Source organism: Indicator indicator, chromosome 22, assembly GCF_027791375.1.
Source record: "Indicator indicator isolate 239-I01 chromosome 22, UM_Iind_1.1, whole genome shotgun sequence".
In the NCBI taxonomy this organism is placed as follows: Eukaryota; Metazoa; Chordata; class Aves; order Piciformes; family Indicatoridae; genus Indicator; species Indicator indicator.
Genome location: NC_072031.1, coordinates 9,644,040 through 9,658,632, shown reverse-complemented (window position 1 = coordinate 9,658,632; position 14,593 = coordinate 9,644,040). Strand labels below are relative to the sequence as shown.

At 42.2% G+C, this 14,593-nt stretch overlaps 1 protein-coding gene across 1 annotated transcript; it reads right to left on the bottom strand.

The window, feature by feature from the left end:
* Positions 1 to 787: 787 nt before the first annotated feature.
* KDELR2 (KDEL endoplasmic reticulum protein retention receptor 2) lies at positions 788 to 12,917 on the bottom strand. The gene is made up of 5 exons (XM_054391034.1): positions 12,801 to 12,917; positions 5,970 to 6,070; positions 2,988 to 3,146; positions 1,599 to 1,851; positions 788 to 875 (listed from the first exon to the last, which is right to left on the bottom strand). Exons 1-5 carry the CDS (start codon positions 12,889 to 12,891, stop codon positions 841 to 843), a joined length of 639 nt encoding a protein of 212 aa, XP_054247009.1. The 5' UTR covers positions 12,892 to 12,917; the 3' UTR covers positions 788 to 840.
* Between the last annotated feature and the right edge of the window lie 1,676 nt (positions 12,918 to 14,593).

Genomic DNA, 14,593 nt, shown 5'->3' with positions numbered 1-14,593 from the left:
CACCACAACCATGTCTCCTGCCCCTTCACAACCTGCACCCCCAAAGTGCTTTTGTTATTGGGATAACCTTCCCAAACATCAAGCCAAAACAGGAAAGGACCCATCCTTACAGCCTCAAGAGATTTCCTTACTGTGCTTGCTGTCAGCCTGTTTGAGAAGGGGAACAACTACAGAATGCAACTGTTCCCCTTCTGGCACCAACATACATATTGTAAATAAAGAACTCCATGTCAGCAGATGGCACAAAGACTGGGCACCAGCACAACACATCAAACATCGGTGGTTTCAGATTTAGAGTTGACGTATATTCACCTTTTGGAAAAAAAATAAATATAGTGGAATGAAAATTGAATCAGAAGGGAAAGAACAGATGACTACCATCCATCAAGGATGCACATACTTGTGCACTTGGGAAAAAAAAAGAAAACAAAAAAAATCAGTCATTTCAAAGAAATTCTTGAAAACTAAAAAAAAAAAAAACAACAAACCCAAACAAAAAAAAAAGTTTGCACTTGTTCCTGGTCATAAACAATCTCACAAAAATCTCACTTTTGGAACTATTCCAATTGAAACCATACACTGAATTTATTAATACAGTATAAGTTTCTTCATGTAAAAAACCTTTATACATCGTAATAAAAAAGATAAAGGCAAGATGCATCAAACAGAAATCTGCTGGTTGTTTTTCCTCCGTTCTTACAGAGCCGCTGATGACTACCTGCGCTATAAAGAGCTGTGTTTCTGACTTTCTGTCTCAAGCATCTTCGCCTTTGCTTGTGATAAGGATTGTTCTGTCCAAGCATCCAAAAGGACAGATGCTGGTGATGTTTTTTTTGGCACTTACGCTGGCAAACTGAGCTTCTTTCCCTTGAGTACTGTAAGGAAAAGTAGGAAAGAAAACAGTTAGCAAAACAAAGATTTGAGCTAGGAAAAGCAGAGACTTAATACTTCAAAGGGACCAAAAACCTGTCATGCAGTCATTTTGCTACAAAATGGGTACCCTGCAGACAGCCCTTTCACACCTGCCTCCCTCCCTCTCTTCCACACATCCTGGTAAAACAGATGAGTTGGCAATGATTCCAATCCTCTCGTGGCACCCTGAATTCTCACTTTTCATCCTCAAAGAGCATTTCAGCCTATGACCATGGATGGCTCTTGTAGTTACATGATAGAAGCTGCAACGTGAGGAAGGGCAGAACTGCTAATGCAGTCATCAGCAGTGAACTGCATAAACACCCAAAGTCCTTTGGATTTTTAAGCTATTTAAAACACTGAGAAAGGTGTCTGCAAACGTGGAATCCACACAAAACTGTGTATGTTGTCAGGAGAAGCACTAAGACCACGCTCATCAATGGAAGTCAACAGCAACATGTATTTACCATACTTATTTTAAATGCCGATTAAGTTAACCAGACAAACCAGACCTCAGAAATGCCCTGCACTAAGCACGAAGCTTACTTGATGTATTTATCAACCAGATTCCAGTGATAATTTGCACACAGAATTAACCACCTGGTAACATCAATGTAACAGATCCCTGGCAAGGTGTTAGCTGATACATTCCCCAACCTGAAGCTTGAAGTTACAACATTACTTACCTTTTGTAACATACAAATAGAAGAAGTCACAGTAAAGAACAGTCTGGACCACACCAGCAACAACAGCTATGAGGTCAAAAAATCCCTCAAAATAGTAGCGCCAAATCCAGTTGACTAAGTACAAGGCACGGTACAGACCCAAGAAGAAAAGATAGTGAGTAGTGATGGTCTCTGCTTCCCCAGTTTTGCTGATCATAAAAAGTTGAGGGAGAATAGCAACCGATTCAAGATAGATGGAGAAGGTCCACAGTATCTGAAACGAAAAAACCAGACAAAATCACCCACTGGTATAGTCAGCTATCTTATTGGTAACAGAAACACATAAGGCGTTTGCCTTGACTTTTCACTCTCTAAAACATTACAATCACAAAATGGCTTAGGTTGGAAGGGACCTTAGTGATCATCTCCTCCAACTTCCCCACCACGGGCAGGGATGCCTCACAACTAGCTCGTCTGCTCGAGGTCTCATCCAACATGAAAAACTTCAGTGTAAGCTTCATAAGCAACCACAAGATGGTAGGAGGGAACTCTTGGCAGAGAACAGGTTCTCTAAACCAGCTATCTGCTGAGCTGGCAGGTTTACTCCTGAGTAATCTTATGTGCATCCATCAGTTCAGGATGGATACACCTTTCAGCATGAAATACACCTTGCAGAGCTGGTGCTGTGAAAAGGTGCAGATAAGATGAAGTCCTTTCTTTTCATGTTACTCTAACTTTTTAAATCTATTGGCTTAAAGCATGAGATAATGCAGAGCAAAATTTAAAATAATGCCTCAAAGTGTTGCAATTAAAATTCTTTCACTAATTAAAAGCTTTAAAACTCAAATATAAAACTACAGTTCAGTACACTTCAGATAAGCATCTATTCTCTATTAAGTGGGGAAATTACCTGTTTGAACTCGCTATAATTAAATTTTTAATATTTTTTTTTTCTGATAGGAAAACACAAAGCTGCATTTCAAATACAATGCAATTTTTCTAACACTACAGGTCCTCTGCAATTCTATAAGCTTAAGAAGTATTTTCATTCCCTTTTGTTTTCACCAGGTGGCACTGGCTATTCACAAATTGCATTCTGGGACATTTTAACAAACACAAAAGGAAGGACGTTTTTTAATTAATAAAACCATCAGGGTATACTGGGAAAAAGACAGTCTTCTGCTTGATAAAATAATCAATGTTGATAATAATGCTAGTCTCCTTAAGTGCCTTTTTTATAGAAATTTTTTATAGAAATCTACCCTGTAAGGATGCAAAAAGGAAACAGGATTAGCTTGAACCTAAACACTGACACCTTAAGCATTCTTCAATCAGCCTTAAATGCTTATATTCATGTTCTAAATATTTAAGAGAAAGAACTATATAGCTTCCTGCCCACAATCAACTCACCTCCAGAGGAGAGAAGTCATGATTGACAAGAAATGAGAGTCCACCAACAGGAACTATCAGAAATTCCACTCTGAATGTGTCATGGTTTCCATCATAGGTGGCCTTAAATTTCATGTAGATCAGGTACACAGTGGCATATGAGCAAGCAATGTAGATAAGCTAAAGAGCAAGGAATGAAAACACAAAACAAAGCACAGAGGTTACAGGATTAGCTCAAACTCACCAAATAAACACTCCCATGCACTAAGAGGAATAAGCACTGTCTTTTTCAGTTGTTTGCACTGTTTGTTTACATGCTTGTGCAATTCCAGGCTACATGGTGGTATTTAACTTCTCAGCAGAGTAATAGTTCAAAACCAGTGACTCTGGGCTCTACTGGTTTTGTTGCTTTAAAAGCATCACCTTGCCTCAGGTTGAAGTGACTGTCTAAAGTTTCTTTAAAGATGCTTTCCTAAGCAGACAGAACTGACAAACTGACTGGAGAAGGACTAAGCCCTTCTTCTACTGCAGGGGAAGCACTGGCCTAAATCATTTACCCTGAAAAATGTGCAAGTGCATACATGCAATAATGATGGAAGGAGTCTGCTCAAATTCAAAAAGCCTGGGAGTGGTGTGGCTCATGTGGCAATTAAAACCCTGTTCAGTAAGTCCCATCCTGACTCAGTCATTTAACATACCACAAATTAGCTGATGTGATTTCGACCTTTAAACACCTCTAAAATCTGAGAAGTGGCAACTGGCCAACGTTCCCCACCAACCACAAAAAACTGCAGAACTAACAGACTGCTAGAAGCACTCAGCCAGAATTCGGTTTCAATTTCAGCTTGTCTAACATGATCACTTCCATGGAGAACAGGTACGGAGTCTACCGTGCCCTAGCAATTAGCATAGGCAAACAGCCTTATTTTGCAGATGAGAAAACAGAATCAGAGAGAATACGTGACTTTGTAAAGGTCAGTCTGCCATCATCAGGACAGAGCTCACATTGTCCTGGAGACAACACAGTACAGTAGAGACTAGACAAATAGTTCAGCTTCTGCCTCAGTTTCACCATAAATACTGCAGATCACCTACAGCACTAATCGTAGTTTCTTTATGACTGAAAAGTAACAGACTAAAACCCCACTGTTTGCTAAAAATTAGAAATGCTGCTCACAGATAAAAAAATGCTGCAAATAGTATATTCAGGAGCTCAGAAACCAAAGACTCTTTACTACACTAGCACTTTGGCTGACTGAGGATAAAGCACCATAGGATGGTATACCCAATACAGGGAAATCCTACTACAAGTCTAAACTAATCACAACTGGTATGGTCATAGAAGACACTAAGAAAGTGTGACTGAACCCCAGCTCCTTAGTAAACAATTACAGCGTGCTTCTGGACAGTCAAGAAGTTTTAACTTTTGAAAGATACCAAAATAAAACAATGGTAGAAAAATTACTAGAGTGCACCAGCAGAAATGCATCCAATACTCAGATACAGGCACCATGAAAAAGAAACTAAGATACATAATGCCACAAATCACAAAAATTAATGTCTGCAGGTCTTTAAGAAAGGCAGACAGTGCCTGTGTGTGCTCTTCTCTATATATTCCTGGAACACAGGAGAAACTCATTTTCCTAAATAACTGATGATCACCACCAGACAAATACAGTAAGTTGGCAACTGTAATTTAATATTTCTTTAAAAATACAGAAGAAAATATTAACTCTAAAGAAATTAACCAATTACAGCATTTTTCTCAAATTAGGAAGTTTATGTAGCTAGGCTCTGGGTAAGATCATTTGTATTATTATATAGGACTGATAAGCCAACCAAATCAAACAGTCTCTATGCAGTAATGTTTAAACTGTAATACAGACTTCCGTTTTGCAAGTAAATACTGGATTTGAACAGAGGACCACTCCTTCAACACTGGACAGTTTGGTATGAAATTGGGGATTACCAATGTCATTTCCCGTATTCATTCCTTCTTTGGGTAGGAGGGCTGCAGAGCAGACCTTGAACCACAACCAGTGAATAAATTGCAATAATCTCTAGCTGCTCTTTCAGTGCATCCAACCAAGAATGTCAATATTCTCAGAACTCAAGAGCTAAAGAAGCTTGTGATTCAAGAATATTCTACTTAATCCACAGCTCATCTAGACTGTTAATATTTAAGCTTAAAGATGCACATTTGACTTGGTAAAAGACAACAGCATGAGTGGGTTTAAAATTTGTAGGGTGGGTTTTTTTTTTTACAGTATTATTCTTCAGTAAGTTTTGCAGTATTGATTACCTAGCCTTTCCTCTTGGCAAAGATATACTACTACCCTTCAAAATAAAATCGAAGAGTATCAAGAAAATCCAGGAAAAAAGGAACTGGATTAAAAAGGTCTCTGCTCTAGTGCCACAAGTGCATTCATTTGTACTGGTGCCACAAACATACTGCATTTTTCCAGTCTACTTCTTTATTTTTCCTGTACTCAGCACCAGAAACTGCAGGATTAAGAAATAAAGAAACCAAATTTGGGCTTGCTGACATTGGGTGGGCAGTGAATGGGGTATAATCTGCTAGAAGCTACGTTCCTGAAAGTGTTCTCCTGTCCACTTTCAATCAGCCTCTGACCAGACACTAGCTGCCATTCTGGCAATGCATTCTGAATACTAATTTACCTTGTAGTGGATAGAAAGAGATTTACTTAAGCTCCAATGTCTCAGTTGAGAAATAAAATGTATTTCAACCATTTTCCCCAAAACTTTTTATTTTCAGTAACCAAAATGTCAGTGTCCCCATGCAAACAGTTTTTCAACCCTGCATGTAAAGTGTAGAAAAAAAGTAAGGTTTGGGGTCCATTTTCCACACCCTTTATCCAAAATTTGTCTAGAATTTATTCTGTAATAACTGTGCAGTGTGTCATTTAAAGAGGCTTTTATTAATTAGATTACCCACTCTGCATGCAACATTACTAGCTCTTCTAACTCAGCAGCATACTCTACCTTCATAGATGTGTTATACAATGAAATGAATGAAGTGAAGAGGTCCAGATAACGGGTAGTGAAGACCACTGCAAACAGAAGCTGGCTTTTCCCAGAAATACCTAAAGTGATAAAGGAAATAATTAATTATTCAAAAAGTGATGATGTGCTTGGAAACACTTGATGCCAAGGATGAGAAAGGCCATATCCTTAATTTCTAAGCAAGCTGATTACAAAATTAGGACAAAATCCACGCTTCCAAGCTGTACAAAGAGAACTCTGAGTTCACATATCTCAGTAGCAGTGAAGTACCCTTGCATTGCAAGCGTTAGCACTACACAACATTTAGAAGTTACTCATAGAACATAGCTTGCAGGTGGTATTTCTGCAGATTACACTATATGTTCTGCGTTATCACTGGGCACTCTGCAGCAAGGCTGCATTAGCTTTCAATTCTGAGAGTGCTGTCACATGCCTAAGTACATTCTTTAGGTGCTGAATAGCTGGAAAGATACAAGGGCAATAGATACTACAGATCCAGTGATAATCGCAAAGTATGCAGCACCAAAAACGTGATTTTAGAGGAATAAATTGATTTCAAAACCCAAGGCAATTCAATTCAGAAACTTAACTGACAACACAGTGGGGGAAAGAAAAAGTATCCAACAGACAAAACCAGAAGCTACTATGATTTGTAATAAAATTCAAAACGAGAGCAGTGAGCTAAAATGGCAGATAGCTAGCCCTACTTCTGATTTTAGGCTGAAGTCCCAACATCAAAACATTTGTCTTTAACTTCAGCCACTACAACAGTTAGAAGCATAAAAGCTTTGCACAACTAGTCACTAAAAGCTTCTGAAAACTGAGGTGAAGCACTGCTCGGTAATACTGATGTGGTAGTGTGTCACAGTAGGGGGACAAAACAACGTAGCCTGTGCCTCTCTCTTGTTATCCCAATTATTTTTGTTTTCAGTCATCCAGGGTGAAAATATTTGAATCTGTTCAGCTAAGCATGGAAATACGGTTTAAAAAACAAGAGGGGGGAAAAAAAATACCTATGACAGGGTTAAGATGGAAGGCTGAAAATCCTTGTCCCTTTACACAGATATTGCTGAGAAAGGCTTTTATCAACAGTGCCATAAAGCAATTAGAAGGAAGGTTATCTGCTATGGCTACCAGCTGCCTTGTCACTCTGGCTTAAGAAACACACTGAGTGTGTATAAAGTCCCTTCATCTGGGGCAGTTAAAGTACAGGAGTGGCTGAAACAATTAAAGAGGGTTTTGTTTGGAGCTTTCATGAGTGAAGTATCTACAAGGTGAGCCTAAAGTACCACCAGCAGAACAACCCACCTGCAGTATAGGAAACAGCAAATGCCTCAAACCCTACAGTTATACAGACTGTAAAACTATAAACCAAAAGCTGTAGGTAATAAAAAAACCCTATGCTACCAACAACACCCCACATCCTGCCAAAGAAAAGCAAAACACTTCCCAAAGATGAGGGAAAAAAACAAACAACATTATTTGACATTTCTTGGAGAAGAACTATGTTGCAAACACAGCAGCAGCAGCTCTCTCGGCTGCATCCCTGGTGTGCTCGCTGATATTACACCTCTCTCAGGTCAATAAAAGCTCTCAGCAAGAAACACTGTCCTAAGGTCAGAACCTACAGGACAAAGAAATCTACCTGCACAGATTACAGTCCAGCATCACACCACAGCATATAGCTACACTAAATTATTTATCATGATACTATGTTTTAGGAAGTAACTATGAACAGCGAAAAAGCCCTGAGACACTAATTATTGATAATGGCTATAAATTTGGATCTGAGAGCATCGTCACATTAATACAAGTAATACACTCGATAAATTCCTCTAAGCCATTGCCAGCTACACCTTCCCTCCACAACCCAAAAGCTGTAATTTTTATTACAACTTTCAGTATTTATACTGAATTTTTGATTTTCAGAATAGTCAAATGTTCTTTAAACATACCTAAAGACATGTTTAAACTAATACATTGAGTAGGCTAGGTTCGGCAAAGTTTAAACCAAAGATCTACAGAGAAACAGGAAAACTAGGAGAAAGCAAGATCCATACCACACCAAAACCAGGGGCAGAAACCAGGTAAACACTGCTGTGTGAATGGAACACATTCCAATACTTTAGGAAAGACATCAATACTCCTGCCACAGTACTCGTCTTACAGTTAGTAACTGCAGTATAGTGACACTGCTCTCATTCTCATCCTTCTCCCTTTCCTTTTTACTCCCACAAACATTATTTAGTTCTTGATCTGCACAAACACATTTTTTATTCCTTTTTCCCAGGCTCTGGGTTCAAATTTCAAGAGTCAAATATCTCATTTTTGTTCCATTTCCATTCACGGAAAAACTCCTTCAACTTCTGCACTCTAGCTTGGTTAAAAGCAAGAGCATGAAACTTTAATTCAAAAAGCTCAGCTGATTTTCAGAGCCAAGGAGGTCAGCAGAGCTGAAATTGCAGTACTTTCTCATCTAACTTACTTGTGCTATTGAGAGTTAGGTAAAGAGCAATAGGCAGCAGCAGTCAGCCTGACTGTGAAACATGTACACTACTCACTATGAACTGCATGTCATAACCATAACATCTACGAACAGAAGCTTTCCAAAGCAAAACCAGTCCATCTTCATCAGGGAAGCTTCATAAATTTTTGGAAGCATTTAAAAAAAAAGTAGTTTTGTACAGTATGAAGTCCACGTCAACCAAAGACCCACAATTTCTTTGGTTCTGCTATTAAAGTACTAACATTACAAATTCTGTACTTCCAATTAAAAATAAATAAATAAAATCAGCTCTGCTCTAAACACAAATTTGCCAACTGAGAAAAGCAAAATTTTCCTTCAAAGAGCAAGAGAAGAAATTCCAAGGCTACCTAAAGCAGCATTTTTTGAGGAAATACAGACAAATTGGCACAGTCTCTGGCAAAGTATGGCTTAAAGTCTTCAACACAGCATACGATCTGGTCCATAGCAGATGCATGAACAAAACTGTAAGAGATAAACTACATTCCCTAGCATATTTACTATCCATGCTGCTTTTTTTTAAGCGTATAAAGCATATAATTTGACAGCCCTGCAAATGCAGGTCACCTTTATCCCTTGAGAAATGACATTAAGAAAAGCAAATCAATTTTCAGTCAGTAACTCACAGTGAGAACAATCTAATTTGACTTGGAATGGATTAGAAAATACAGTCTGAACATAACAATGTTGGAAAGCACAAGATTCCTCAGGTCTCATGAATTTCCTAATTATGACACAAAGTCAATAATGGAGTTACCTGCTACATTCTCCACAGTTCCTAGTAATTATTTTTGAGCTGTTATTTGGAGTGACAAACATTTTTCCAAACTCTAAATCTGGAAACTCAAACTAGTCATGCAAAAAATTGCTTCCCTGCCAGCTCTGAAATCATGCCTTGATTGCTTTACCCTTATTCTCTTTTTAACATATTGACCAAATTTGGGGGGGGGGGGGGGGGAGGGAAGTCTGCCAGACACTGAAAACAGAGTGCTTCATAATGCAGATTATCCTAGCCCCACCTATTTTCCTCAGTTACAGGAATGACTTCCTAGGGAAAAAAAAGCAGGGACTGATGTGTCTTCAGAAAACAGCAGGTTGCAGCAGAGGTACACAAGCTGTCTCCCTCTAGTTTCAACTGCTTTTATAGGCCTCTGAGCTCCTCTTGGAACAAAGGCCTCAGACACACACAGATGCAACCAGAAGAGAAGAGTCGGCACCATGTGGTTTGCCAGCTCTTCATGGATCACAGCCTACAGCTTAGCAATCAGAAGCCTTTATTTATTTTCCAAGCTTCTACTGCTTCAGAAGTGCAGTTAGAGCAGCAGCTGGCTGGCTTACCCGCATTTCTTTAGTCACCAATAAGCATGAGGTAGATGTGTTTATTTAACATATTAACTGCTCTAACGTGCAATGTAAAGGAATCACAGAAGGCCAAACAACGGCAGGCATTTAGCAGCTGCTCAACTGGTAACTCTTATGGGGTTGTTATTATTGTGTACGGCATTACAAACAATTTATGCTACTATGTATTTATGAAGTTTTTATTAGTAGAAACCACAGCCAATGACAACAAACCACTACAAGGACAAGGATCGAGCCCCAAAAATAAAATTTCATGTTCTTCTGAGGTGCTGTTCTCATTCTAGAGAAATTTGTTAGGTCTCAGACACTAATCTCACAGAAGTAAAATGGATCTGTATTCACTCCTAAGGACTCAGGCAGAAGTGGAAGCCACTGAAGAACAATCCCAGATAAACACATTCCTGTTTTCATTTTTTTTCTCTGGCAAATTAAAGACATAGACATTTTCTACTGAAAGGGTCCATGAATGTGTATTTGTGCTCAAGGACACTGGCCAATTTGGTGAAGAGCTGAGTGCCTTAGATAATATTGGCCCATTTACCTTTCTGTGTTGGAGAATGCAGCACCAAAGATAATTATTGGTATGATATAATTTCTTATTAATAAATCCCTATACTGATATACTTATGAATAAATCCCTAATAACAGGGATCCTCAATCACAACTCACTTGAGGAAAACAACATCAGATCATTTTTTAAGCAAAAAGATGGGACTAGATTACATTTACTGTGCAAATAACCTCATGTCCAAAAGTCACTTGAGAATTTCTGGGCTAAAATCCTACTTGAATTTTAGCCTTGCACTAGAATTCCTCATTTTCTCTTCAGGCAGCAAGAGATACTTAGTTTTTAGATCATTAACTCTGTTTTGTTGGTAATCCTGATTGAACTTCTTAAGTAAGACAGAAGACAGAACTCTACAGAATAGCTGGAGAAGACCGGGCTCTCTCCTCCCAGATCCAGACAGAATTCTTGATGCACTGGACCTTGAGCCAGGAAGGTTCATGAGGAAGGAGTTCTTATGCTTCACGGCCTCAGAAACAATAGTTCTGTGCTACCACTGCATTCAGACCATGGAGTCATTTGCTTGAACTCTTTTGTGAAGAACAGTTTTTATTTTATGTGTGCTTAAACCCAAAGCTACTAATTTACTGTATTTTTTCTTTTGTGCTATCAAGTGACTAGCAAAAAGCGACAAGATGTGAAATATGCAAAACCTGTGCTTCCTCTTACCTGTAGTGCAAATCTCTTTTGTTTCCTCATTCTCATTTCTTTCAGATCACAGTTTAAACTAATTCCTCACACTCTTAACTGAAGAATTTACAGATACAATAGCATTAACACGGTATTTGAATGATACTTCATGTCAACACATGGCAAGCTGATTTCAGCTAACGAAGCAGATTTCTACTAAAATGAAGAAGCTCGCTAGAGAGAGGGCAAAGCCAAACTCACAGTCAAACCCCAGTCCACAGAAAAAATGGTATTTCCAGGGTAGGTGCCCTGGATCCAGGTAACACACAGAGCACTGACAGAGCGGTTTTGAAATACAGCTTCCTAGTTTTATGAAAGAAACCAGCCATGCTGCAGTTACAAGAACTGCTTGCAATTCCCTCCAACCACCACACCGTATACTAGGAGAGAAAAGGCAAACCACATCACACGGAATTCGAGCAAGCACGTACAGAACATGGGAGGAAGCAGCAGCGTTTCCCACCCGAGCTGGCAGAGGAGCCACAGGAGTGGGGCTTCTCCCGGCGCCCAGCCCGGAGGGCGGCCGGGACCCAGCTCCCTCCCCGCCACACCTCTCCCGCTGCCACGTCAGACCAGGCCAGGATCTCGACTGAAAGCCTATTCACCCCTGTGCTTGGAATCTCTGTGCTACAGCTTCCTACTGCAGCTGGTCATGTCAAGAGGAAAACAGCACTGAAACCTTAAAAACGGCATGAACCACAGTTTAATTCTTACCGCAGCAAGAGCAGAACACAAAAGGCGAGAAGAGGGCCCGTTAGTTGGGCAAACGCAAACCAGTGCGTGGAGGGAGAGGGAGGGAGCGAGCGAGGGAAACTTCAGGATCTGCAAACTGCAAGTCAATACTCCCAGCGCTGCACCAAACCGGCGCTTAAAGCTGCCATGCAAACAGGCAGACGGAAGGCTGTGCGCTGTCAAGGAAGGCGAGAAAACAAGCTCCATCTCCTCTCCCGATAGCGGCCGGGCGCGGGGAAGGGAGGGAGGCTGCCCGCCCCGCGGGGGACGCATTCCTCCCTCCTCCCCTCCTCCAAACCTGCCTCCCCATTCATTCCCTCGCCACCGGGCAGTTACATAAGGAAGGGGCGACCCTCCCGGGGACAGCCGAGGTGGCAGTGCTCGGGGATTAAAGTACAAATAATGGCAACCTTTAATGGACTCGCAGCTCCCATGAGTACACCCTCAATCTCGGAAAGAGGGATGCGGCTCCCCTTTCCTCCTCTCGGCTGCCCGCCCGATTCCCCACACACTGGCTTTGGGGGAGTCCGAGTTAAGAGGTCGGTCGGTCAGGACAAGAGCTTCTCTACAGTGTGCGATCGTCCCTTTTCATCTGCCCGGGGGGAGCTCTGCCCTCCCGCCTTGGGGCTCTTCAGAGGATGCTTCAGAATGCCCCTTTCCCCTCCTCTCTCACTCCACCACGGCCGCCTCTTGGGCCAAGAGGGGTAACCGAGACCCCGCCGCACTACCCCGTGCCCCCCTACTGACGCAGCCGAGCTCTCCTCACGGAGCGGTCTCTAAAGGGCGGCAGACACGATCGCAACACCCCCTCGTCGCGGCGAGAATGCGGTGATCTCGCCCAGCCCCCAGCGAGGCTCCCTTCTGGCACCGCGGCCCAGAGCTGCCCGGCTGGTCCCGCCACCCTCTCCTCGCCCGCCCAGAGGCCTTCCGCACGCACCCGCGCAGGAGCGGCTCTTCCAGATCTTGAGCAGCAAGATGATGATGGCCGCCAGGTGGGACAAGTCCCCGGTGAGGCGGAAGATGTTCATGGCGGCGGCAGAGGCAGCAGTGCAGCCCGGAGCCGGGGAGCGAAGATGGCGCAAGCTCAGCGGGCACCGAGCGACGTGGCCCGGGGACGTGGCCAGACAGCCACCGCGCCCGGTGCACCCTGGGAAACCGGAGAGAGCAGCCCCGCCCCTCTGCCCGCGCCGCCGCGCGACGGGGGCGACGGAGCCGTTAGCCCTGAGGCGCGTTGCTTCCCCTCCGTTGGATGGGGGGGGACACACCGACGATCCTCCCGTTGCCCTCAGCCCTCCTACCCGAGGCGCTGAGGGGAGCGGCCCGGGATGGGCCCTGGCAGGGCTGGGCCCAGTATCGGTGGGGCCTTACTCCCACCCCTCCCTGAGCAGCGAGGTCGTGGCATCGGGTCCCGCGCAGGGTGGCCGTTACCGAGAGCGGAGCAGGCCACGCTCCCTTTTTTTCGCCCCAGCTCTTCAGAAGCCCTTTTACATGAATAAACTGGAGATTCTTTGTTATCTGTCAGTAAGCTGAGAATGGAGCTGTGCAGCCACGAGCGGCTCCGGCAGCACCTCCCGGCCCCAAGCGCCCAGTGGCTGCCTGTCAGCGGAACAAGTACGCGGAACGAACGGGAGAGAGAAGCTGCCGTGTAGTTCAGCCATCAGGCGTTTGGCAAGTTCAGCAGTTGATATTTAATAGGTATTGTCATGTTTTGTGAAAACGAACAATTGACTTGATTCGTGTTTAGCGCAAGAGTGTATGCGGATCTTCCAAGGAATAAAACAGTAATTATTCCATGCAACAAATAAGGCTTCACAAGTTAGCACGTTGTCTCTGCAGCCCTGAATTCCTAAATCTGAAGGAGGGCATCACCATCAGTTGCCCAATTTGGAGGTACTTCCTCTTAGGTAACTCTCTAATAACTCTCCAAGGTTTGCTGTAAAAAAAAACCCCAACAATCACTAACACGGAAAACCAGAAATAGCCCCACAGCAAAGACATTAAAATCTCTTAAAGGGCTTACATCTTCCCCGAAAGATAGCAAGTTTATTTTTTTAATATGTACCCATAGTGGTACAGAAAAAAGTTCACTTATTTTCAGAGATTGGAAATCAAATCCTCTCTTCTTAAATCACTGTTTACAAGTACAGCAACACAAGTCCTTAACAAGCTCCATAATATCCCTTATCCTACACTTGTAATGCCCTATGAGAAGAGGTTAAATGTTACATTTTAAAAGTGTAATAGATTTTAACAGACTAATTATTTTAAACATATCAATAACTTTCAGCATCAAATGATACTTGATGCAATTACCAGTAAGTTGCCTCCTTGAGGACACACGTTAGGAACACGGGTCCAGTACATGGAGAATTTGTACTGAAGAGTGTTTGACAGAACTCCCCAGGTCCCCACATGTAGACCATGGCAGTGTAGGAGAAAGTGCTGCTACAGAAATACCACCTTTGCCATCACAGTGCTGTGGCACTTCTATTACTGTGTACAGGTGTAACAACTGCAGTTTCTGTCTCAGCACCAGCTGAACTAGCCAGATTAGATGACACAAGCTTGACTTAGATTTGTACATTTACTATGTTACATGTAAACACTCCTACAAGGATGAATGATGAAACACAAGTAGCTAATAAAAACACTGACAGATGCCTATCTGAAATCTATTTTAATTGATATATTAAAGGCAGAAAGCTGACAACCCCTCTCTCTCATCCCCTT

Coding starts and splice junctions, on each gene's coding strand:
- KDELR2 (XM_054391034.1), bottom strand. CDS start 12,891: ATGAACATCTTCCGCCTCACCGGGGACTTGTCCCACCTGGCGGCCATC. Junction 1,852..2,987: donor ATGACTTCTCTCCTCTGGAG/GTGAGTTGATTG, acceptor TTTTCGTTTCAG/ATACTGTGGACCTTCTCCAT. Junction 876..1,598: donor CTATTTGTATGTTACAAAAG/GTAAGTAATGTT, acceptor TTTTCCTTACAG/TACTCAAGGGAAAGAAGCTC.